Source organism: Emys orbicularis, chromosome 16, assembly GCF_028017835.1.
Source record: "Emys orbicularis isolate rEmyOrb1 chromosome 16, rEmyOrb1.hap1, whole genome shotgun sequence".
Taxonomy (NCBI): Eukaryota; Metazoa; Chordata; order Testudines; family Emydidae; genus Emys; species Emys orbicularis.
The window spans coordinates 20,175,619-20,202,333 of NC_088698.1; the positions used below are offsets into that span (position 1 = coordinate 20,175,619).

At 48.5% G+C, this 26,715-nt stretch overlaps 1 protein-coding gene across 1 annotated transcript in view; it reads right to left on the bottom strand.

The window, feature by feature from the left end:
- Positions 1 to 935: 935 nt before the first annotated feature.
- Positions 936 to 26,715, bottom strand: part of ULK1 (unc-51 like autophagy activating kinase 1) — a 96,494-nt gene continuing 70,714 nt past the window's right edge. Inside the window, exons 15-27 of the mRNA XM_065417980.1 lie at positions 25,440 to 25,529; positions 20,560 to 20,685; positions 16,714 to 16,865; positions 15,286 to 15,369; positions 14,315 to 14,577; positions 13,280 to 13,464; positions 12,038 to 12,153; positions 11,274 to 11,417; positions 9,086 to 9,273; positions 5,811 to 5,989; positions 5,497 to 5,615; positions 2,316 to 2,473; positions 936 to 1,268 (exon numbers count right to left, since the gene is read on the bottom strand). Of these exons, the coding sequence (XP_065274052.1) occupies positions 936 to 1,268; positions 2,316 to 2,473; positions 5,497 to 5,615; positions 5,811 to 5,989; positions 9,086 to 9,273; positions 11,274 to 11,417; positions 12,038 to 12,153; positions 13,280 to 13,464; positions 14,315 to 14,577; positions 15,286 to 15,369; positions 16,714 to 16,865; positions 20,560 to 20,685; positions 25,440 to 25,529 (2,137 nt within the window). The remainder of the gene's footprint in view (positions 1,269 to 2,315; positions 2,474 to 5,496; positions 5,616 to 5,810; positions 5,990 to 9,085; positions 9,274 to 11,273; positions 11,418 to 12,037; positions 12,154 to 13,279; positions 13,465 to 14,314; positions 14,578 to 15,285; positions 15,370 to 16,713; positions 16,866 to 20,559; positions 20,686 to 25,439; positions 25,530 to 26,715) is intronic.

Below are 26,715 nucleotides of genomic sequence, written 5' to 3' on the forward strand. Positions count from 1 at the left end.
AGTTGGTGGCTGTGCAATTCCCCAGCCGGGAAGCCAGCTATAATGGTTTTGCCATTGCAGTTAAGTTGCCAGATTTAGCTCTGGTGAAAGCACAGGCAGAGTTGAATTTAACCCACTCTCTTGCTTTTTGACATGGTACTAATTAGACTTTCCCCGTTGCCCTGGTGTGCCGAGGCAGGTTCTGTAACTGAGCCATACTGACCAAGGGCAGAGAGAACGGGCTCTGTGTCCACGCTAGCTCAGTGCTCTCAGAATGACACCCAACCCTCCGGCCAGCGGGACGGAGTGTCCGCTCACAAGGACAGAGGAAGGGTGCTAACTGGGAGGGGTCTGTTTGTCCTGGGGTGGGAAAACTAAGAGGGCCGGTTTGTTCTCTGAAGGATACAAAGAGACGGGGGGGGGAGGGGGGGCAAAGAGACTGGGGGGAAGGGGCCGCAAGGAGGTCAGAGTTCAGATTTCAGCGTCGACTGCTGATGAACAAAACCTGCCTGCCACGGTCTCAGCCATTTCGGGCTCCGTGGTTAATGGAGGGGAGGGAGGATTTGGCAAAGGGTTCGCAAGCTGACACGGGGTGTGTCTGCACTGCAGTCGGAGGTCTGATCGCAGCGTGGCTGCTGCATCATTACTGCTGCTTTTAGCGGCACTAGCGTGACCAAAGCTAGCTTGGGTGTAACCGACACAAGCTGCAATCACACCTCTGCCTGCGGGGGACGTACCCTTAGATGTTCATTCGGAAGAGCTGCCGCAGCTCTGATTGGGTCAGGCAGCAACCTTCACGCAACAGCTACTGCCGGTTTGCTGTCCCGAGTGACCAGACTAACAGTCCCAGCTGGGAACCAAACCCACACCTTCGCTTCTGCCAGACCTATGCCCTGAGCCAGCTCCTTCACACAGCATTACAGCCCTAGCAATCTCTCTGCCGGGGCGGCAGGTCCTTACGGCAGTGTCCTGCTGCTCTGTAAGCGGGAGGCAGGTGGCTGAGCAATGAAGGAGTTATTCCAAACAAAGACATTTTTGGTGCGTCCACAAGAACTTAGTCCCGGTGGAAGGAACCCTGGAGACTGAGACTCTGGATCCACCAATGGAAAAATACACAGGGCTCTAGTAAGAAACTGAGCGCCCAGCTGCTCACATTTATTGATGTTCTCGATGTCCCCCTGCTCCGTTATGATGTTCAAGAGCCCCTCCATCAGCAGCAGAGCCTTCTGGTACCTCTGTGCACAGTCCTCCCTGTGATGGAACATCTCGTCCAGGGCTGCAGACTGCACCTGTGTGCAGAAGCCCCCCCCAGTTATTCTGTGCAGCATGAGGGTAGCATTGAGAGCAGGGGCAGTATTGAGGCTGCACCATCACGCCACGCTCAGCAGCACGCGCACCGAGAGCTGGGCGCCATTTCATAATTGTTTATTCACCCCAAAACGCTGTTTCGGTCAATCCAAACCCATCCACGAATTTGTGCCGAGTTTGCCGAATAGTTTCGAGGGGACCGAAACATCGAAATGGCTCGATGGCGTTGAAAAGAAAATGTTTTGTTTCAACGTCACCAACGCATTTCGGGCCGGAGCTACAAAACGGCCGGAGGAGGAGGACAGCACAGTGGCAATTCAGAGCCACAACGAACGGCCACGGGGCCAGCAAAAGAGAGTCAGACTGACTCTAGAGCCCTGTGGTTACAGCACCCACCTAGGATGTGGGAGACCCACATTCAAGTTCCTGCTGCCATAACTATTTCATGGTTTTTTAATAAAAAGTGGAACAGCTTCACCGAGAGAGAGCGATGCCTGCCTCAGAATGCCCCATAGCTCAGTGGCTTGGGTACTCCTCCTGGAACGGGGGAGATGCAAGTTCAGATCCCTTCTCCACATCAGGCAGAGAGGGGAATTGATCCTAGGTCTTCCCACATCCCAGGTGAGTGCCCTAACCACTGGGCTAAAAGCAGGGCACCATCGCCACTCCATGCTTAGTCCTCTTTTGCTTTTGTTAAAATGTCCCAGATCAAAATGAAGAATTTCGAGTCATGGTCAAACAAAATGTTTCATTCAACTCAACTCTAAATGTTTTCTGACTTTTCAATTCGCTAAACATTTGTTTTTGGTTTACCCCAAAATGAAACATTTGTCTGATTTTTCTGAATTGCCAGCAACTGAAAAATCCATTATTCACTCAGCGCTACGCATGTTCCTTCCCGGCCCTCCAACGCGCAACGAGCCAGGCGTGAAAACAACCTGCCAGCACCCTGTATGTGAGCTGTGACCAATCATGCTGAGCCATGATGCATGCTGGACATTGCTCCTACAGGGCTGTGAGATCTTTACCATCTGCACGGCGTAGCTGAAAATGAGCTTCTCTGCTGTGATGCTGTTGATCCGATCCATGAGCTTCTGTTTATCCAAGAAGAATCTCTGGAGTCTCATGTTCAGAGAATGGCAGGCCGACACGCTGGATTTATAAAGTTCGTTCAGCTTCTTCACAACTAGGGCAAAAGAAACAAAATGTTCATCTCCACTTCCTGCTTTGCCTCTTTCACCTACTCCCCACGCTCCTTGGAGGAGTGTCTCAAAGGTGCTTTGTTTAAAGCAAAGCTTCAGCCGTTCAGCAGCGTATAGACTGGGAAATACCCGTCACTATCATGGGCTTTGACTTAGCCTCGTGCAGTAGCTTCAAGGCTCTTATATGGAGATACCCACACATGCTTCTAGTTCCCCTGCCACCAGCTCTAGTTTCGTTTCTTTTAGCTGAAACAAGGTTTAGGCCAGGGGTTCTCAAACTGGGGGTCGGGACCCCTCAGGGGGGTCACGAGGTTATTACAGGGGGGATCGCAAGCTGTCAGCCTCCACCCTAAACCCCGCTTTGCCTCCAGCATTTATAATGGTGTTAAATATATTAAAAAGTGTTCTTAATTTATATGGGGGAGGGGGTCACACTCAGAGGCTTGCTATGTGAAAGGGGTCACCAGTACAAAAGTTTGAGAACCACTGGTTTAGGCAATTCAATGTGTGCACTTTGCCTCACACGCCACTGGGAACAACAAACACTCCAGAAACGGAGCCTCTCTGATCCGATGGCTGGTGGCGTGATGCAAACTTGCCTCACCTATGGTAGCTAATGGAGCCTACAATGCCAAGAGTGGGTGAAGCAATGGAGTGGAGCAGGGACATATCAATGATTTGCTGAGCAGCACTTTGCTCCCTGCCAGGTGGACCTGACCTCCCTTCCGGCAGGGCAGCTAGGATTTTAAGGCTCCAGGACTGCGTGATGGAGAAGAGCAAGAAGAATTTATGTAAACGTTACTGTACGTGGCCAGCAAGAACAATCCAAAAGGGTGTTCAACAAAGCGAGAGACTGAGCCGCTTTTAGAAGCTCGGATACACGTCCTAGACTAACCAGGAGATTTTTCGAAGGCACACAGGTCAGCCTGCAGAGCTAAAGGGACTTGGTGCCTTTGAAGGTCTCCCCCTAATGCCTACATTCAACTTTACATGTTAAAAAGGGACTGTTCATCACAAGTAGTGTGTCTTTCAAACTGCTCTCACTTCCTCATTTACTTTGAGACCCTGAATTCTAAGCAGTGCTTCGTGGGGAGAGAAGGAAGAATGGAATAGCTTGCCTAATTCCCAATGCATTTTGGTGAAAGCGCAGTTATACATCTAGAGGCTACAATCTGCAAGGTACCTAACGAGCATCTGGGAAAAGAGAGGTTAAGACTTCTCTGTAAATGCTCAGAACAATTTGTTATTCAGGCTACAAGGACAGCCGTAGCTTTGGCTGGCCACAGCTTCTGCAAACTCATTCCAATTCTCCCTGAATATGTTCTACTTCAGAGTTCGGAGACTAGTCTCAGAAGCTCATCCTCGGTTCTTAGAGAGCCCGGTGGATGACCTGAGTGGCACCAGGCAGTGTATGATGTACAGTAACGTACAGCGGATTTGGCACTCGGAAAGCTTCAGCCTCTGCCATCTTCTCTTTCAAGGGGGAAGTTAAAGTCAGTTACAGAAAATCCACAGAGTGGAGTAAAATTCCAGCCACCGGGATTTACTGATGCAGTATTTCCTTTGGCCACTGCCCTACGCCTGAACAAAACACAGTGCAGCTAGAGTCACTGAGCAGGGAGAGCTGAGCGCTACGGCCTCTGTGGGGAAACTGCTCTGCAAAGGCTAATTTGCACCCAGGGGCTTTCTGAACCTTTCAGCCACTGAACAGGAGAAGGTTTTCTAAGTGGCAAGGAGGAGGTGTAGCGGCGTGACTTTCCATTTACACGAGTGGAAATTATGTAGCTAAGTCCCTGCATTGGCCACTGCAGAAAGAGAGGGTGCGCACTTATTGACAACACACCCCCTAATGCAGAGAGGTGATTTTCAAAGGCACAAAGCACATTTAGATGGCAGCCAATGGGAGATGGAAGTCTAATTGCCCTTGGTGCCTTTGAAAAACTCCCCCAATAGCGTCCCAATGCTAAGACAAAAACCCAGCCACTAGCTTTGTACTGACTAGTGCCGCCTTGTGCGATGGCCAGAGACGCGTAACATGTCAGAACCAATGGAAGGCCATAACAGGCTGATAAACGGCTTCCTATGTTGCCATTGGGTATTGTTACTTCCTGTTTTCTTGTTTCTTTCACTTGAAAGTCACGATTGCCAAGAAATGACTCAACTTGCCAAGTAAGCACGCATTACGAATACACACAGCATGTAATTAAGTTGCATCCCCATCACGTATAATTAAGCACCTGTGTATAGAGACGTGCCGAGATATTCAGATCAGATGCCTTCTTTCTAACTGCAGTGAGGATTCATACAGTGGCACAAGCGAGAACCTGGGTTCTTGCATAAACTGAATGTCACGGGAGGAACAGGTTCTTTGAGGTGTATGAAAAGCATCCCTGAGGATGCCAGCAATGCCAGGAGGCTCATGTGCGGATAACTTTGCAAACAGAACGTAATACTTGGGAGAAGGTGGGGGAAGAGAGGAGGCAGACTGCTGGCACAGAGTGGGGGTGCGTGTGCGCGCTGGCAGAGGGTGGCAGCGTGTAAGGAAACTGCCAGCACAGGTGGGTGGAGCGGGGCAGAGGAGTGCGAGGAAGGCTGACTACATGCATCAGTGGCGCTCACTATTGAGTGTGAGGCCACTAGCCGAGTTCAGTGGCGATGGCTCATATATGTGGATGGGGGAAGGGGCAGGCGTGTGCACGCATGTGTAAAAGCTGCTCCTCTGGGAGCTCCAAAGAGGAGGCAGCTGGTTATCCACGCAAGTGATCCCAGACAGCCTGCACTGTGTTCACCTGGGGCACTCAGTATATAATAGAGAGGGTCAGAACTAGCTAGCAGGATGAACTCAGCACTCTGCTTCTCACTCTGCTCTTACTGCTGAAGTCTCAAGGCAATGCAGCGGTGGGGGGGGGGGTGACCTGTGGGGGGGACAACATCCTCATTCCAAGCTCCTTTCCACAGCTCCGGCATTCCAGACGGGTCCCTTGTACTTGTGCTCAGGGGCCCTTACCTTGTTTGACAGTGGAGGAGAGGCACAGCTTGCCTGCCTTGATCTGTTCTATGGCTGTCTGCAGGCCCGAGGACAGCAGCTCTGCTACTTTCAGGTACAGTACCAGCTGCTCTGCATAGCTGCAAAGGAAGCACATTTCAGTGCAAGCAGATCAATGGGCTGGTCGGTGTATTTATAGCACGACCTCTACAATAAGTGTCCCAGAGTGCTTTCCAAATGCACACACCAGGCACGTGGCAGAGAGAAGCAACGCACAGCAGCTAGGGTGGTTTTGGGAAAAGGTCAAGGAATCCTGGCTTCTCCCCAGGCCTTACCTCCATTCCCTGCTGAGAAGGCTGATCTGGTCAGCCACCACGCTCTCCTGAAGCTGGTACTCGGAGGCCACCGAGCTGCTCATCTCGCTCGTGCTCCCTTTGATGGTGGCGATTTCCATCACATAGTGGACGAAGGCAAGCATGAAGCGCAGGCTGCGCAGGATGTCCGTGTGCTCTTGCTGGAGAAGGAAACACCAACACAGAGGTTACGTGTAGGATGCAGCGTGTGAGGGAGGCAGGACACATTGGCAACAGTGCCAGCAAACGGAGGACTCATCACTGGGTTATGAAAGCAGAAGCTGAGGATGTAATTCTTCCAAGGAGCTGTTGTTGTGTCTGGGCATGAAATCCCTGCACTCGGACCCAAGCCCAGACACCAATCCTCCTCCTTCACAGATTAACGGAGCACAGCTTCAGGCCACCAGTTTACAAGCAGTTCCCCAAAGAAGCTGGTGAGCCAGGCTCCCAGTAACAGGCTAATCTTCCAACAGGAGTTTTCCTCTCTGTGTGACTGCTTAGGAATCCATCAAAGCCGAGGGGAGTTTCTGTGAACCGCGGGCCTAATGCTTCTCGCTGTCACTGGGGCAAGCAATGGAGTGATTGAGAGCAGAGCTGGGCACATCCGGAAGTAACTGGCTTGAATGCCTTTGTATGTAAACCCCACAAATACTAGCCTCACACCAGGTTGTCAATACAACACAACACCCCACTCCTTAGAGTCTTCAGTCTGAGTCGACACCGTCACGGAACCAACATCTCCAGAGTTGCTTCCTATTTCAGGTCAGGAGTGAGGCCTGCTGACAGGGCAAACTTGTCCCGCTGCTGCCTGAGCGCCTGTTCGGTGGGTGAACCGTGGCCTTTGGCCTCCTGGCTCTCAATCCAGCACCTGGAGCTACGAGGCACCTTCATTTAATAGGGGGAAGAAACCCCACAGCAATGGGCTCAGCTCAGAGGGGCACTTCCCCATTTCTTGGGGAGTTTTACTGAATAAACCCTGCCCAGTATAGCCTGAAGGCTAACTACTCATAGGACCTGCAGTAACTATTGGCTCTTTGAGGTGACTATAAAACCTGTTAGAACTTCTCGCTGGAACTTCTCGTGGAACTCCCTTTGTAGTATTTTCTATCAAAATGATCGGAAGAGCTAGCAGGTCTGTCATGCATTCAGTGGATGCATGCAGTGTCGTAGTCGTGTGGGTCCCAGGATATTAGAGAGACAAGGTGGGGGAGGGGCCTATAAAAAGACATCACCTCACCCACCTTGTCTCTCTATTCATACAATGGGTCAGTCCTTCTCTCAAAGCGGCAGGTTAATGCCCTTTAGTCTATGAGTTATGGGCAGCCATCAAAGGGAGAAATACATCCTTCATATTGAGCAACCAATTCTATAGCTTTCTTTATCCACTCATCAGTTCAGCTTCTTGGTTCAGGGGTTTCATATGTACATGGCCTCCATAGCACCTCAAAATCTCCAGTGTCTTTACCCTCACAATACCCCTGTGAAGTAGGGAAGTGCTATTATCTCAATTTTACAGATGGGGAACTGTGGCACAGAGAGATTAAGTGACTTGCCCAAGGTCACGTATGATGGAACAGGAATTGAAACCGAGTCTTCCAACCGCCAGGTTATCACCCTACTCAGTGGACCTTCCTTTCTCTCTACCCATAAAGAGCCTATGGTACTTTCCAGCCCTGCCATCAGTAATCATTCAGAACCTCTCCTGCCCCAGTCCCCAATATGTACTTTGTTTTAGCACTGCACATCAAACTTTTAAATACAGTCCTGAATTTGTCTTTTTTTCCCCCTAAAGGAACTTTTTCAAAGAAAAAACATCCACTTACTTTTTACAACAAAACCTGAGATAAATAATAGGTTTCAAAATGCCAACATTTCAGTGTGCTGTAAAAACGTCAGCAGAAAGCATCTGTGTGGAAAATTTGTCAGGCTGGCATTCCGGACAGATCCACAGGGCACAAAAGGGGTTACAAATAAGCCAAAAAAGCTGGGTGCCAGGGAGGTTTTGCAACATGCGAATGGATTATTAAAGCCTGCATTCAGCAGAAATGAGGACCAAACCAAAATGACTCACTGCAGACATTTGAAGCAGAACTGCACAGCATTAACAAGATCAAGCTGACATTTCCTTGGGAAGATTCTGTTCAGGCCTACAGAGGAGTGGCTGCCACATTCCCATGCTTCTGGGGCTCTTAAGGTGGCAGGAAGTTCAGTTAACTCCCACACAACATGGATCACATCCATGTTAAAATCTCAGCCCCATGGCTCTGCAGAAAACTTAGCAGATGAAACCAACTCAGTGCACACCTGACAGCTCAAGTCTCATTTTTCTAACTTGATTTTTTAAATATTTTTTTTAAAAATGGAACCATCAAACCTTAATTCTTAAACCAATGGGCACAGGTCTCTGCATGTATCTAGAGGACGATTTTTTGATATTGGAGTCAAGGCTTAGTTGTAAAAAACCCTCCATAGGCGTAGATGAGCTTCCGTAAGATTATGAATAAAGATGAAACCAGGCCTTAGTTTTTCCCCTCACTCCCCAGCTCCACTGCAAATGGATAACCTGACTTACATATCAAATGCACTTGGGCGGTGGGAGCATTTGCTATGCTTCCAGCTCCATTCACTGTGGGAAAAAGGGGGTGTCTGGCTGCCTTTCAACTTGACAAAGATGATTCAACAGCCTATTTTGTTGGTTCAGAGTCTCTCTCTCCTGCTATCAGCACAAGCATCCAGTTTTTCTTCTTTTAGGTGCTTTCATCGGAGATTGTATCGCTAACGGAATCCACAGTGCATGCAGAAGATAGTAATGGGATACATTCAATAGCTTGCTGGCTGGATTCTGGCTAGACATCAGTAACACTTTATTTTTTTTCTTTTAAAAAGAAAAAAACTCCAGACTTTCTTCACAACCAGCTGATTTTCAGTCAAAGAAGAACGTGCAATATTGAATGCGGTTTCCAACCTTCAATTTCAGCTTTAGAAATGGCAAAATTATACCCTCCGTCACTCCAGTAACCAGCTACAAGGACTAAAAAGTTCAGTAACTTTGTTCCCTCCCAGACAAAGAGGACCAATATGCTGAAAGCATTTTTGACTTATTGAACTTTATGGGCCAGATCTGGTGTAAACTGGCCTTGCTCCCTTGCTGAGGGTCTGACCCCATCTGCTGCAAATATCCAATATTTTGGATTTGCTTTTGGTGATTCGCCCCCCCCCACCCCTATTTCTGTTTTAAGTCCACAGGCTGTACCCACCTCCATGAGCGTCTCCTCAGGCAGTTCTGGTGCCTCAAATGTAACTGTCCCTTCCAGATTAGCTGCATTAGGATCCACAAGAGTGTACCGGAGACTAGATGGAGCTTCCATGGCATCCCCACCAGCTCCCACCAGCAAGTGTCTGCCGCTGAATGAGCCTCCTGAACTCAGAGAGCTTGAAGAACCCACTGAGAAGAAAAGTACACATGGCAACGACTTAGACATTAATACCAGGCAGAACTGCAGCACAGCCATTGCTTAGATGATGTACAATCCCCTCCACCACATAGACACCCTGCTAGGAAGTGGAGTATTGGGTTTCTTGATTAGATGCCTAACAAAGAAAGCTGTAGATCCCATGCAACGTAACTGTGTATGCTTGGAGCCCGTTTTTTGCCATCTCTAGTAGTTCTGACCCTATGGACAACAGTATGTCACTTCCAGGGCTGCTGGTTCATTTGGGTGGAACTGTTCTCCTCCCCCATTTTACAGATGGGGAAGTGAGGTACGGAACAGATTAAACTGTCCAGGGTTCCACACTGTGGCTGGGCCAGAAACTGAACCCAGATCTCCTGAGTCCTAGTCCAGTGCCCCATCCACTAGATCACCACCAACCATGTCCCCTTGGGCCAATCATACTCAAGCCCAGAGAGCACCACAGATACATTGTTTACTACAAGATTTATCAATAGCAAAAGGACCCTTCAAAGTCATGCAGTCATAATAAGAGAATTAAATATATTCACCATAACCCGCTTTGCAGCACATGTTGTCGATGAGGAATGTTCTCTTTGAGACACAGAGGATTCTAATCCTGGCTGTAATGAGTATCTATCCAGCTATGCAAATTCGGCCAAGATGGGATTCCCTACGGTCACTGAACATCGCGGTTGGAAAAGACACAGCCTTTCCCCTCTGGATTCCATCTGCTGCTCTACAGAGTCTTCAAAGGGCTTAGCCACATAATTTGCTGCTGAGTTACTCATGTACAGAGTTGTATGCAGCTTTCTTTCCCTTACCACCCTGCTCGAGAACTACACCTCAAAGCTTTCAGGGACCCGCAAAGAAGATCTGAGTATTTCCAGCTCTTTGAGGGGAGACAAATGGAACAGGCAAACGAAAGGAATCTCAAACTTAGGGTATCCCCGAATTTGCAGGCCACTGTTTTCAGCAGCTTTAATCTGGCCTATACAATTGCTCTGTTGTTATACTTGTCCAATGACTCTATTTATGGTCACTCCAAACTTGTCAAGCATTGAGGCTGTGTAAGGCTTCAGCTTGCGTCACACAGCCTCCGAGCCCCCTCCCTCCCAATAATGACAGCCTGTTCTCCCATTTCTGTACATGAGCTAGAACACCTGAAGTAGTTAATAGACTAGGGGCAATAAAGCTCAGTCACAGCTCTTCAAGCTCAGCTCTTATCCAGTTGCAACACTTAGCGAATTTGTCATAATATACCCTGCACGGCTTGCACTGGAAATGCTCAGGGGTGGCTCGGCATCTTTTCCAGAGGACTCTGAAGAGAATGGGGAATGGAGCCTATGTGTGATGTACAGGAGGCTGTCAGCAGGTTAGGGAATGATTCATCTTCATACCCTCTGGTCTCTATAATCAATTTTCATGCTATCCTGGGGATTTTCTGCTCAATGCCAAAAAGCCCACATTTAGGACAGGGACTGAGGGAGAAAGAAAGACGGCTCACAGGGTGGTCTCCTTAATCAGGGATTAAAGCCAGTCCTTTAATTAAACTCTACAGTCGATGGAGCAATGCAGACTCATAATGATGAGCATAGCAGTTCCCCAAGTTAACTATTAAGCACACAATCATTTCCTATTGAACAGCATTATTTAGAGGGGGTGAACTGACTCAAATGGACACTTGTTCTGATAGGAAAGTACTAAAAAGGGCTATTCCTGAAGCAGAGAGAGAAAAAGTAACAAATATTTGCATCTCTCTTGATCATCCACATTCGTCCTCGAAGCAACGGAAAGAGCTTTCAGTAATAACTTGTGTTAGTATTTGCCAGGGTTATAATCTCAATGGCGTTCAGGCCAGGAACAAATGCATTCTGCTAAACCTTTCTGTGCTGCCAGTGCTCCAACAACAGAAAGCAAAGTCTGTGGCATGAAGGCCTGCCATCACCATCTTCCAGACAGACCCACCAGAGCAGAAGGGCAGGGCCATTACCTGAAAACATCCTGGTCCTAGTGGTTTGTGGTGGTGTTGTCCCACTGGGAGGGGATCCAACCGTGAAGATCACTGGGGAAGGGCTCACAGAGCCCCCAGCTCTAGCCCCACAGTATAGGTTTCCTCCATAAGCAGCAGAGGGAGCTACAGAGGAAGAGTGAAAAGGAGCAGCTTTTACTAGGATTATTACTCAGAGGGCAGGATTCCTCTCCCCACAACCTCAAGCTGTTCCCACCACTGCTCCCTTTCCAAGCATCCCACTGACAAAGGAAATGACACAGGCTTGTATACAAACAGGGCACAACCAAAGAGCACCGGCGGCGTTACGTGGCCTCACTGCCCACTAGATTGCAGACTCCTGCAGCTCCTCAGAGGAGGGCCCCCTCCTACGCAGTGCCCCAGTTGGCAAATGGAGATCATATGTCCCCCTACCTCACAGGAACACCACGAGGGTGAAGGCATATTTCAGCTGCACTTTGAAAAGCATCCGATGCTTATTCAATTGTTCCCATTAAAATATTCGTCATAAAAAAGACCTCTGAGATAATAAGTAATAATGATACCCAGCTCTTCCTCAGCGCTTTTCATCCCTAGGTCTCCAAGTGCTTTACACAGGAAGAGGCATTGTTATCCCCATATCAGATACTGCTAGCAGTCAGTTCCTGCTCCCAGGCAAGGAGACCAGAGACCTCCCATTCACACAAAGCCCTGGAAAGCAAGAACCGGGCAAACTTGGGACACACTACCAAGGCCTCCCCTCATACCTGTGATCTCCATTGGCTTCTCATTGTTCAGGCTGTCATTGCTGCCAGCTTCTGAGATCTGAGCCCCAAAGGCAGCCTTGAGAAGCAGGTCAGTGAGGCGGCCGGTGCTCAGAGATCTAGAGAGAAAATTAAAGGTGATGTAGGAAGACAAAGACGGTTTCAGAAAGGCCCGAGGTTTCAGTGAACTTCCACTCCCTGATCCGTGCCATTCCGCCTCCCCACCCGTTCTGCACGTTGCACGGCAAACGGCTCGACCCTGAAGCAGGTGTTGGCCTGTGATGCTCTTTACGCTGCTATATCAGAGCCGTAGGGGCATCTCTGGCTGGGACAGGGAACGGCTAGCAGCCCAGGTACCTGCATCACCACCTTCCTTTCGCTGATCTCCCCTTCCTGTCAGCATTCACCAATGGAGCTCTGCCACAGAAATGGTTTCCTTCAGGCCTCACTCCTTCCTCTGCAGTCACCCCCTCCCCCGACGGACAGAACTGCAACACTCGATATGGGGCTATTCAGGATGAACTCAGGAGAGAGCTGAACTCGCCCCATGAACGCCACGCTTCAGGAGGACAATTAGAGAAGCCTAATGACAGCACAGCAGCGTTAAGGCCCTGAAATGGCCTCAGTGGTAGGATGGCTGGTTTTTAAAGGGATCTCCGTTCAGGACGCTGGGTATTTTGTTACAAGGGGCGGCGCCCTCCTCACTGCAGGAACCATTTCCAAATGGAGCAATCAGTGTGTTCGTGCAACTGGTGGTAGCCTAGTGTAATTGACTGAGCCCGGATCCCAGCTGGGTGAAGCCTGGGGTCCTCATCCCAGCCCTGACACCAATTTGCTGGGTGGCCTTGGGCCATTTGCAGCTCTCCCTGGTCTACATTTTCAGGAGTGCCTGGTGATTGTGGTTGCTCCAGTTTCGGGGCGCCCAGCCTGAAACACCTTAAAGGAGCCTGATTTGCAGGGAGTGGGTCTTCACTGATTGAAAATCAGGCCCCTTTATACAGCCAAAAATTAGGACACCCAAAATCACTAATTTAGGTCCTGGCCTGCTTCTGCCTAGGAAGCCTATAAAAGTCAGGGTAGTATGTGCCTGCAACACAGGTGAATTGTGAATATTAGCGGATGACTGTAAAATGCAGTGTAGGTGCGAGGGCTTGGTCAAAGGGCAGGGGATTGCTTTTCCCCCACGTCTATCAACCAAGCGTCACAATACAACATACTTTATGACAGAACACACCGATATCTCACCTGCCCTTAATCTCTTCCACAGGCCTCAAGCCCAGGCCAGCCTGGTGGCAATGGAAGTGCCCCATCTCCTTCAGGTCTGGCAGAGTCTTGTTCCGCGTCGGGGCCAGCATGACTCCCTGCTGGGCCAAGAGCGTGAGCAGGTTCTGGGAGCTGGGAGTTTTGGGGAACTCAAAAGGGGACATAGCCTAGAAAGGAGAGAGTTGGGGTTTCTCGCTGGGTTATTTGTAAATAGTCTCATCAAGCCGGTTTTGGGTTTTGTAAATGAAGCTGTATACACGAAACCGTGGCTGAAAACATCTCGGCCCTCCCCCTGCCCCAGAGGAAAGGCAGCTGCCTCACACATTTTTGAATGTTAAGTGCCGCTTCAGAGCTGTGCCTGACTGACTCTGTTCCCACCACTGCAGGGGCCTCGGACATTGGGGACACCTCGATCGCACGTTCTCTGCCTTTGGCTCATGACCAGCTTAGTCTCTTGAGAACTGAAATGCTCTAGTTTAATCCAACTTCCTGCGCTGAGCAGGTTGGTGACGTTTAATGGCCTGCGATACACAGGAGGGCAGCCTGAAGGATCTGGTGGTCCCTTCTGGCCTTAAACTCTGTGAACTCTCTGATACAAGTGGAGACCAAAGTGGATCCAGAGCGTCCGCTTCACAGGCGGACATCAGGGCTCCCATCTCTACGGCTACCACCCTCAGGATGCTTGCAGGGCAAAGCCTTGCGTTACAAGCCCAGACGCACTGTGGAACTCAGCCCCACACAGAAGCCCACTGCTATGCCTCAGTCCTAATCTGTAGGGATAGGGCAGCTCATTGCCAGGGCCCTCTCAGATCCTTGGACTCACTGCTCAGACACTGATGCCAAGCGAGATCTGTCCACTAGGAACAGGAGCATTGACTCATTGGACACAGATCACTAAACAGCCCTTGAGGAACAACTAACCAGCCGAGGCAAATCCGAACCAGTTTTATCTAAACACAGTTAGTTACTCCAGAATAACCCGCCAGACTGAGCTGCAAGGCAGAATCCACAGAATACCTTTGTCGGGGAGCCCAAGATAGTTGGCAAGGGACTTCTCTGCATGAATTCAGACAGCTTTGGTGAGGACCTCAGCTGTCGGCAGGGCTGCAAGCCATGAACCTGCAGGGGCTGGCTGACGGGAGCGTGTCCAAAGTGAGGAACTAGAGGGTCAGAATGCTGCTTGGTAATCTTCTGCCTGCAGGAATGCAAGTCTGACAGGTTGGGAGCGCTGTGAAGGCGGCAGCCCATCCCTCGGGAAGAGTGCTCAGGCACTGAGGCACCTAGAGAATCCGAACACCCCCCACCCCACACACACACACAGTCATTCTCTGGCCAACTCTGCGAGCTGGTTTGATCTCAGGACCTACAGGGAAGCCTTAAGAAAGCAGAGGAGGCAAGTTTGTCCTTGGCATCTACAGATCAAATCCTTCAATACATGGTCAAGTCCAGACTCTGTTCTCAGCAACGTGCCACCAAACTTTCAGGCCTGATTTAGGCTTTGACCTGTGGATGCCTAAACTCCAGGGGCTCATGAAATGAGGGGGCAGAGCTCATTGCTCAAGTTCACCTGCTGGGACACTGCGCATTGTCAGAGCTGTCTGGCCCAGCAATTCGCAAGGCGGATTTAGGAGAACGCGGGGGTAGGGAGGAGGAGGATTCAGGACTTCCACTGGGATTCCACGCCGCACAAACCAGTGACTTCCACGACACAAGCCAGAGTTTGTGTCATGTGCCACCCGCGAGCACCATTTAAACATGTTAATTTCATGCCATCGTGGTATAAGGACAGCAACAGCTGGGGAGTGGCGGGGGAAGAGCCAATGGGTAAGGATTCTCTTCTCATCACATTTCCTGTCTGAGCCAAGCATCAGAGAAGGACAATATGGTACCCAAAGCCCTTTAGAGAGCACATTTCTGATGTGTCCGGCCCCTTATTCTTGTGAGGGAGGCAGAAAGAGAAGAGGAAGATAAACACAATATGGACATACCAGGCATGGGGATCCTGCTTCTCGTGTCTGCTCCAGGTGGGGAGAAGAAAACAGTCTGACCGGGCTGCTCTGGAATCGTTCCAACTTTAAGGGGAACACAATCAAAAGGTTTACTCAGTATTAGGTTTTCCCAGATGATGCCGCAACCACATTAGATATGTAAGTTTCACCGCAGACCCATCTGAGAGCAAGAAGCACTTAGACAACTCCCTCTTTCCTTCTCCTCCCCCGGTGTAGGATAAAAGGACTGAAAAGCTCCAGGGAAAGTGTGAGAAAGGAGTCTGAGAGTTTTAGGAAGCGTGATCAGAAGCTCATCCTAACAGACTGGGGTCTAATTAGAGAAATCAAACAGGCAAACATTGGCTCCCCACCTATATGAGTCCTGTAAACATGGGATCGGAGACTTCAGAGGATCTAGTAAAATCCAAGTCCGCCCCTTTACCTAGTTCTCCATATCACAACACATGCAGAACAGGGCTAATCTTATCCCCAAACGCCCTGCCCTTGAATCGCCCTGTAGTGTCTGGGTCAGGTTATCTGATACCGAGGCTACCCCTGGGGATTCCACTGACCTTGCCAAAATAATGGCCCCACTGAAGTCAACAAGAGTTTTGTCACTGACTTGAGTGAGACCAGAACGTCACCCCTTGTTCGTTAATCAGTAACGACACTAAACACTGATAAGCCCAAATGTATGATTGGGATGGGGACCCAACTCTCTGGGGTAAAATTCATTTTAACTGAAATCAGCACCTGGAAAAGATTCTGGATTCCCAAGACACACAACTGGGGCCAGATTTTCTAAAGAGCTCAAAAGCCGGCAGGTCCCATTGAGAACAAGGGGGAATCCACCCTCGCCCTCCCCTGATAGCAATGGGAGCTGCCGAGTTCTTTTGAAAATCTGGCCCTTCTTTCTTTCGTTTCTCTGCCCTTGTCCCTCGTTTGGGATAAGGCTGCTGAAGGACAACAGACCAAACAAGGACTCAGTGCAGCGGCTGAATGTCAGTTCTTTTCATAAGCAGGCCCTGAGCGAAGATCCACTGTTCACTCCACCGTGGGAAAGACTGATTGGCAGGGCCCAAGGAAGCAGCTGAAGCCTTTCATTCTGGACTCATCTGTCTTGCTTTCACACGTAACATGAACATTCTGATTTGCATGGGGCCTTTCACCACAGGACTGCAAGGTGTTTCCCAAGCATTAAGCAAACCTCACGTCTCATGCAGCAGATGGATATTATTATCCCCATATTACAGATGGGAAAATTGAGGTACACACACTTGTCAGGCAAGTCAGTGCCAGGACCAGGGATACAACCCAACAATCCCCACCCCCTACTGTAACCATTAGGCCATCTTCCTTTTCTAGGGAAATGGGTGCCCGATTTTGTGATGGTAGCAACATGCCAGGCTCTGCTGGCTGGCACCTTACCTTGCGGGGACGGTGTGTAAGGCTTAGCACCGCCGAAGGAGAACCGTCTGGGGGATGGCACAGCTCCATGCTCTCCAGAGAAAGGAGGGGAAGCACCGATTTTAGCAAACCCAAGGGGGCTTGTACTGCTTGATCTTCGGACTGCGCCAGACCTTATTGGAAACAGCAATAATGCACAGGTTATTCAAGACACCACTAAAGAGGGGCAAGGAAAACAACATCACCGGCCATTTGAGCTCCCCCAGCTACTTTCCACCGAGCCAAATCTTCATTAATTGTTTATTCTTTGTATTGCAGTAGTGCCTAGGACTAGGCCCCCACTGTGCTGTGTGCCATGCAAACAGAACAAGGAGCTTACAATGCAAGCTGGAAAAAAAGACTACAGTTAGCTTAGTTATAAAAGGGAAATCAGGGGGTTCACACACACACACACACACACACACACACACACGTATTTACAGCACCCCCTTGGAAGCCAGAGACTCAGATCTTTCATGTTACCAGTTTGTTTTAATAACTCTATCAAAAACGCCCAGTGATTTGTTATCCTAGTTGTTGCCTATCAATGCTGGGTTGCAGTCTTTTAATTAGATAGGCACGCATGGCATTGTACAATAGGTGAGCTGTGCCAAATGAGTTACTGCCACAGAGAGCTTTGAGTCAAGTCAGGAATGGGTACAAAGCAACATAGAGCGGTGCGCGGCCATTACAACTGGAATGACTACAGAGGAATTTTTTTTAGGCTCAGATTTTCAAAAAAGAGTCCAAGCTACCAACTCCCTTAAGATCCCTTGAAAAACCTCAGCCTTAAAGAGTAAAAATTACACTGATCTATCCTCCTAAAGTATTGCCCAGATCCTGCAAACAAATAGAAAGGGAAACGGAGTACAGTGGATCCATCAAAACCTTGATCCTTTAAAGAGACAGGAATACTGTTTTTGGTATCTCACACTATTTTTTCTTTCCAGGAAACAATTATAATTACACACACACACACACACACACACACACACACACAAAAGAACAGAATGTCTTTTTACCAGGGCAACCTCCTTCACCAAGATTCCCTTCTGCAGCCATTGGGCATGGCATTCAGACTCCCCGAATAACAAAAAAACAACACCACACATCCTTTTCTCACATGAATGCCTATTTTCACTCTCAGTCAACTCTTGCAAAAAATTTCATTTTCAATCAATCATTTCCAAAAATATGTGATGGTCGCAACCCACAGGTGGCTTTTTTGGAAAGGGATCGGTGAGTGATTTGAAAGAACTACTCAGCTCAATGCATCACACTATCAGGAATACACACTATACTTTCTCTCCTTTGTAAGGTTAAGGTGCAGGAATGCAGGCATATGTAATCTGATGGCAAAGATTCTATTGGTGTGAATCTACACTTTACTCGTGAATGATGAAGCCAAGAGGAAGCTATCCAGGTCATATCAAATAAATGCCATTACATTCTTTAAGAAACACCATTATATATTTGATTATGCCACCTGCTTTACAGGAACGATGCTTTAAGCGGAACAAGATTTAAATATTTATCGGTACATTCCTGGATCTCAAACGGAGTATAAAAATACTCTAAAAACACTTTTCTGTAAGTGCGGATGTTCCAAATTTATAGCTCTGCTATCTTCCAACTGACCTGGGCTTGAAATAAAATTATGTATTACACCCTCCCCTCCCCCAAAAATTATGTATTGCACACAAACACGAAAGAAGAGGCTAACACAGAGAAAAGATTTTTTAGACCCTTCAATGGGATGCAGAAAGCGTTTGTACTCCATATGATTTATTAGGTATCCGATCTCAATAATATCATTGGTTCAAGACTGAACGCTGTCTGTCCTGAACTTGCTTCAGCATAACTTTAAAGGGGCTAGTCCATCTTTGGACCATAAGAAGGAAACAGTTTTAAAATGACCACTGCTTGAAACTGCTCAGAGACATGGAACATTAGAAGCAGGCCTGTGAGAGAGATGGAATTAGCAGAGAACAGGTGAGGTGGCCACAGATAAATGCAAATTACCACATGGCTATCAGTACCACGTCACATCTGGACACAAACAAACTGCACACACTATGTACATACCTTCCAGTCACACTGCCAAATTATCTCGTTAACTGATAAAACTTTTAGTCTGTCTGCATCACGTGGTCCTAGGTAATTTCGTAAAATGGTCAAATTTCCCCACCCCGGATACCTGGCATTCAACTTGCCCTGACTTCTGTGGGAGCTGTGAGCAAGTAGCTGACAGCCAAATTTGGGTCTAAAACTTTAAGACATTTGGTCAAATGACTGATAAGGAATGATGGTCACTGTCCTAAGTATGTTTGATAGGCAACTAGAATCCCAACTACAGCTTTTAGCTTGATAAGGTTTTCCCTTTGATCTTGGAGGATGTGTACTGCACCTGCTAAGTGGAGGAAGAAACAAATTTGCTGAGCACAAGACCTCCTGGAGACAAGGATGGCTGATAATTTTTAGAAGATGCTCTGGGTTCTCTTTAGATATGTTAGTCTCATCATTGCACTCATGCTGAATAAAGCAGCCGAACATGATACTTTAATCCCAGATTGGTAGGCTATAGTTTGTAAATCTGAACCAGCAATTCCAGTCCCTGGTATCCATATCACAGGTACACTCTCTATATCTGCAAATTTTCCAGATCCTTGACTTTGCAGGCAGCAAGGATTATTATGGGTGATGGTCAATTCTTTTCGCACGCTTAACTCCCAACAGCTGCAGCAAACTCTGCTCCAGGAAATATGGGGCATGTAAGACTAGAAAGGGGTTTACCCAGAATGTAAGAATTTGTTCAAATAGCACTGGCACACCGTGATCTGTTTGCTGATTCCCGATTAGGTCAGACTGACCTATAATGTCTCAGGTGTTATCAGCCTTTGCAAAACAGATTGAGGCCTCTTGGCAGACCAGTCTGACAGGAATATCAAACCCCAGCTGAAAGCTAACCCTAATGAATGTAAACATAAAAGAAACTCACCTTGGAAATAAGTCATATTTCTGCTGAGACTTGGTTCTTTGCTTGCTGTTTACACGCTGCGACTTGTCAATAATTTGAACATATTCCACCTTTGGTACATGGGCTTTCTTTAAGGTCTCATGTTTCTTGTATGGCTCTCCTTTCAGTTGGCCTTTGACTGGGAGTGCCATGGTTAAGCCACAGGACAAGTCTGTAAGACTAACACGTGTGTGGGGCAATCTCAACAGACAGACGCCAAGTGCTCCTCAGAGGTGTGATCCATTTATGCAGTATGCAAAGCATCACTCCCATGGTCCAAGCCTAATATCCGGTTCATCCTGATTGGTTCCCCAATGTGCGCTCTACCTCACAGGCATGAATTGCTCATGCACTAATTATGTTGCATCATCACATTAACATGGAAGTGTCACATAGGACACATCGCTTTGTGGTGTGACTAAGTGTGTGAACAGATTTTTATAAAAATGAGTTTCAATGTATTTTCAGTAGTTTGACCAAAAATGTCTAAGTTTTAGCCATTTGCCAAATAAAAGACCATTTTCCCTTGGATGTTCCATCAGAGAGACTGATCTGACAGTGGGGAAGGGACGTATGCTGTCACAAATAGATTCTATTACTGGTGTCAAAATGCCACAAACATAATGTTAGCACACGGCATGCTGGGCTGCCCACCTACTGCCAGGGAGAGGGCCTGCAATACAGGAAATTGTGTACAGGGATGGAGACGGACCAGACTGTAAAACCTTCTTATGACGTATACAGTGCAGATCTGAAGGCTCCTGCAATGAGCAGGAGGTGGCATTACCTTCTCCCCGCACCTCTGCACTTACTGTGGCAAAGCGTGTTGATTGGGAGACTGTAGGTTCTGTTCAATCCGCCGGTAGTTGTGGATTTGCGTTGGGACTGGGATGGGGACAGAGTGCTCGTACTTGCTGCTGGAAAACTGGCCTTGCCGGCTGTCGAGTTCAAAGAGAAATAAAGACTCTTGTGAGGAGACAGCGTTTAATGACGTAATCTGATTTATTAACGTGCTTAAGCGACTGTCTGCAGGGCAACATCCACCTCACTCCTCCCCTCAGGTTGTGAGTTTGTAGAAGGGAGTTCAAAGCCATTAAAGGAAGGGCCACCTCAACCTCCAAAAACCACTCACCTCTCCTTCCTCAGGGCAATTCTCGCCCACAGACTGTGTTAGACACACGATGCACCACACCCGCCAGGAAAATTAGATCTCAGCTATTTCAAGCTGCAACCAGCCTACTTTCCAGCAGCCTCAGATCCACGGCCAAGGAGCACATCACTGAACAAAGGCTAAATGGCCGTTGCTCACAAAGGACACTGGCGAAGAGTCATTTGTTGCCCAAAGCTACTTGTGATTCATGCAGCGTCATCGCCGAAGAAACAGCATCTCCACAAGTCTCAGCATTCCAAGGCAGGCACACAACCCTTGGACTATGAGCGTGTCTAAGTGTGGGGAGGACGACCTACTGGAGAGGAAATTATACAGGGCCTCTTTGCTATACACTGTGTGCAGAATTCCCATTGAGGTCAAGAGGAGTTGAGTGTTTTAGACTCATCCTGCAAACTTCAGACTGCTTTCCAGTTAAGTCCGAACAGCCTCCTCGGCTCAGGCTCCAATACCTTTCCCCTTCAGCTGGCAGTTTTCTCCATTACTCTTTGCCTGCATACTATACTGCATAAAACTATGAAAACGCACCACTGTGTGATTCAACTAAGTAGCTTCCTAAAATCCTTTCCCAAATCCTTAGGTCGTCAGGGAATTCCAGGATTGATTGCCATGGCAGAGTCACTCACAGCAGCCAACCCCAAATAGGTAGCTGTTGCACAGCTATAGGAAGATCTTATCAGCGATGGAGGTTTCTGTAGTCTTCTCTTCGTCAGTCTGGGACACAGAAATCATTGCGCTTAGGGAATCTGGGTCCCCCTCTTAGAGGCTACACTGCCAACAGTTCTACTGGTACATAACCCAGAGCAGAAATGCTTCACACATGCAGAAGAAGAAACATAAACGAAGAAGTAAAGAGAGAGACTAGAGCTGCTGTCTTATAGAGCTGCCAAAAGAAAAGACCAAAAGTGCTTTTTGCGAAGGCCAGCTATACTCTGCAGTTGCTGGTGTCAATGTTTGGCAATGCCTATATGCTGTAGCTTACTGGCAGATTTCCAGGACATGGTCCATAGCCCATGAAGAAGTCACTCACCACTGGGGCAGCACCAGTGGGCTGAAAAAGACCCTCTCGCCCAACAGGAAGACATAGAAGTGACCAGCTTTTCCTCTTCTCTTCCTTAACATCCACAGTTTGCTAATTCTATGCAGTTCTAGCTTCTGTTCTGTGTGTTCATATTTTCTCCAAACTCCCAGGGATGTCAGCGCAAATGCTCCAGAAACAGAGCAACTACAGAATCAAGACATAATCACTTCAGAGCCTGGTTTTCAGAGATGCTGAGCCCTCACGCTTCCCAATCAAGTCTATGTGAATACTGCTTCGCATCTCGGAATAATCAGGCTAGGAATGTCCCATAAGCTCAGCCCCATAAGAACAAGCTAGTGCGTGTGCATGCAAAAAGAGTGGGGGAAAAACAGGAATGATGACATAGATTTAAGGTCCAGGCTATCAAGGAGTTTGTCAGCAGAACAGTGAGACCTTAGTAAGGGGAATTTACTGGGCATATCATATGGATATATGGGTACAATAAGATATAAATTGAACAGTGATTTGGCTGAGATATCTGGGAGCTAACAGAGCAGTGTGTGGGGACAACACCTGAAGTTTTAAGGGATAAAGGAGGGACTCTTCACCTTGCACGTTGCCTGACTGACTGAACTTCTAACCCAGGCCTGCATCTTTCAAAGAAGAGAAGTTACTGAGTAAAAGAGTGGCCTCATATAAGAGCTACTGTACATCAAGTCCCACTACCAGCCAACTTTCCATACTGCATGTATTCTGTAAACGAGGAGGTCAAATTTAGATGACCTGTAGGGAACTTACCAATTGGTCCAGACAACAAATAGCTGGTAACTAAACCTGAGCCTAGTACGCATTAGACATTGGAAATATCTGGAGGTCTTTCAAACCACAGCGGTCCAGAAATTCTCAGAGCCCAACAGATCAAGAAGGAAAGAGAGTTCAGCTAATTAGTTGTAACTAAAAGTGCTCAGAAAGTGGCATTAAACCCATCACTTTGAGACATATCCAAAGAGGTATATAGACACAATTTTAGGATACATCTTCAATGGGGAAGTGATTGAAAAAAAGCCTAGCAGTTAATATGGGTTAATCCTGGTCAGGTGACATTCTGGTTAACATTCAGGAGCGTAGATCCAGAGAGCACACTGACATCTGGAGGCAAACACTCCACTACCAGCCAATCTCAAACAGCCTTTGCTATCTGTCCCATTTGGGCTGCGTTCAGCACTGCAGGGAGGGGCAGGAGAGGGAGGTGAAATGCTGATTGCAAGACAAGAGGCACAGACAAAGGGAGAGCTCCAGCCTGCTAAGAAGCGGTGCCAAAGGGAGAGTGAAAAGCCAGTGTTGCCTCCTGCTGCCAATGACACGCAGCGAAGCGCTGAAGACCTGCGCGACATCATGCAGTCAAAGGGCAGCAGAGCCCATGCTCGAGTACGGTGAAGACACCTTGCAGGGACCAGCTCAGAAGCACCCTCAGGGGGTGGCTGATGCCCCCACATACTCCATTTTGTTGGGCTGGAGTCCTACATTACAGTGGTCTCTTCCCCTTCCTGGGAGGGTAGAAGGCTTCTCTTTGGAGTCTCTGTAGAAGCAGGGTTTGGGATCCGTTCCACACAGGCTATTGGGAATGAATGTGTGGGAGTGGGGTAGTGACATGTTAGACCCTCATGTAACTAGAAGTGATTTTCCACCTTCCACGCCGATGGGACTCAGGCATCCTGATTTGGTGGAGAGAGGGGCAGGGCGAAAAGTGAGCCAGCATTTGCAATGACCTTCCGTGCGTTTCCACCCACCGCTCTTTAGAGCGAGCCCGAATCCTCTAATGAACACTGATCCCATGGCTGCACACGAATCCGTTAAAGAACAAGCTGTTAAAAAGCTTAGCAGGTGACGGCATGAGAAGCCTCATGCAGTTAAACTCTGAGCCATGGTACGTGCCTGCCAATTAGTCTGATCATGTCAGCAAGGCTTTGAGCTGTATTTCTTCCCTAGGTTTATACGGGTTTAAGCCATGGCACGTAATTGTGGGCTCTCTCTGGGTGAGGAGCATTTTCACAACGCAAGGCTGGGACTTCTTTAGCGTTTTAAGTTTTTTCAGGGTGAATTTCCCCACTCTTAAGAGGTGCCCGGTCGACAGGCTCAGACACGCAAGTCATCCCTGTACTCAGAGAGTGGAGGCAGTGCGAGATTCCTTATGCCAATGGACCCCCTTGAAGGGTGGGAGTCAATCAAATCAGTCTCCATGTGCATTCAATCTTTACGAGCAAATAGAGCCAAGCAGAGTCACTGGTGGTGCTGGATTTCGGTGTGTGGCCAGCTGGACCCTAAACTCATTTCACATGGGCCGTTGTCAGCACTGGCCTAGCTGGATTTGAACCTGTGACCAAAAGGAGGAAGGTTCTATACCACTGCTGCTCCCCTCAGCTAAGCAGTTATACCAATACCCACCGCAGTTCATTACTACAAACCGAACAGCTCTATCTAACAGCTGGCGTGACCCTTCTCAGGTGTGGAGCAGAGAGCTGCTTTGGGCCTTATGCAGACTCAACATATCTGAGCCGGCCCAACTGCCTCCTTCGACAGGAGGACCAAATGGGGAAGCAACCTTCCCACAGATTCAGCCACCTACCCACCAGGCCAGCAACTCACGGCCGCAGTATTGTTGAGGCCTCAGCAGATCAGACAAGCTCCATCTCGCAGCCTCTTCACAGCAAGGAGGCTATATCTGTGGTGGGTTCCAGCACTGCAGTGAGCAGCGAGGTCCTTTCCCCCTAGTTAAATACAATGTCCTTTTTTCCCCTGCTCCCCAAAGAAACAAAAATCGCTCCCATTGCCAATTGCAATCTCAAGGAATAAGCTACCCAGACGCATGATGCGAGCGAGGAGCCCTTTATGGATAACCCGCCCTACGAAAAACATGGTGGTATTGGAAAAGTCCCAGCCAAAGCAGTGCTTTTGGGTTCCGGTGACGGTCGCCACTTTGGCTGGCACGCTGGGGATTGAACTAGGGCTCTGCAGTGCTAACAGTGTGAGCAGCTACAGCTTGAGCTAAAGAGCCAGGTTCTCTAGTTGTACCACTCATAGTCTCTGTGGGCTGGGCACAGCGGGGGAGTCTCACCAGTGGGTTACACGTGCACTCAGTCTCACGCCTTTGTAGTAGTGGTAAAGCTCTGGATGGGGGCTGAGGGCGCTCCTTGGTCTCCAGGGCACAGGGGGTTCACTCCAGCTCAGATTCCTTCTCCCCTTGCCCTTCTTGGGAGGAGGGAATGCCGTTGAGGAGTTCAGGCTCCACACCTAGGACTAGGCTGAACCCAAAGCTGCAGAGTTTTTTTTTTTAAATTGTTGTTGTAACTGCTGCCCTTGAACTCAAGGCCAAGCCTCACCGGGAGGTTCTGACCCCACCCCCAAATTAACATGGGTGGAAAGATGCCTCGATTTCAGCAGGAGTTAGATCAAGGCCTAACACTTGTTTTTGGGGTGAACGATCTCACCAGCTTCCCTCTTACCCTGCCGGGCTGGGAGAAGTGCTGTACGGGGGCGAAGGGGATGGCGTCCTTGCCTGGCTCTCCACACCTGCCGAAGTCACCAGGGAGCTCCTGGAAAGGGAGAGAGAGGAGCCGTTCTGTTAGAGCCTAAGACGCAACAGCACTTCCCTGCTCCTTACCGCTCCCCGCAGCTTTTCCACCCAAGGCTTCGTGTTGTTTTCACACGTGACTGAATGCAAGTTAGCTGCGTCCCTGCACAGCCTGTGGGAAGCAATCCATTCCCCTCTCCACTGTTCTGCCCTTGCCGGGGGCCTTAACGGGGGTGGACATGTAATTTCTGCCCAGTTTAAAAGAGCCTTAGTGTAAATGAGAATCGGTTCCTCGGAGTCTTTTTTTTTTTTTTAAAAAGAGTAATTGGAGGCTGGTTTTAACCACTCTTCCTTCTCCCTCAGCTCTGTCCCAAGAAACCCAATGAAATTGCAACCCAATTATCAGGAAGGCTGTGAATTTGGTTGAGAGTAGACTGAGGTTAGATTAAATCAGTAACAGAAAGATAGTAACAGCAGCATCTGCTGCCAACCTACTGCATTATTCATCAGTCTAGTAATAAATTGTCAGCCTTTATCCCTTATGCAGCTCCTTGCATACACGGATCTCAAAATGCTTTGCAAAGGTGTATGGATACCAACCCTCCCCCATTTTACAGCTGGTATAACCAAGCCATCGGGAGGTTAAGGGACTTGCTCAAGATAACCCAGGAAGCCAGTGGCAAAGTCTAGAAGACAACACAGGTCTCCTGACTCCCAGGGCTGCAGAGTGGATAGGACACAACACCACCTTCTCAAGACAAAGTTGAGGGACTGTGGACAAGTTTTCTTCGGATAAAGACTTTTCCCTCCCTCCCCAGTGTCGCTAGAAAAAAATGCTCCCTGGCAGAGGGGTACAGAAAGGAAAGGTCTGGGTTCTTCCTATTACTGACCTCATCATGGATTCTAGTGCTACAGCGAGTCTGCAGCAAGACTTTGCATATGGGCAGGAGAAAAGGGTTTGGGAACTTTGTCTGGCAGATGGAAAAGTGGCTTGCCAGCAAGCTGGGCTGGGTTCCAACCCAAACCTCTTCCAGTGAATGCTGGCATACTGCTGGGAATGGAATCAGAGAGCACTGCAGTTCCCCGGTCTCCCTGTTCTCTCTCTACGAGTCACTAAAATTCCCCATCCCAAAGGCCAAGAAAATTGTAAGGATCTCTCTATGCTAAAAATACCGCCCATGTCTGGGAACCCCATTACAACACAGCTC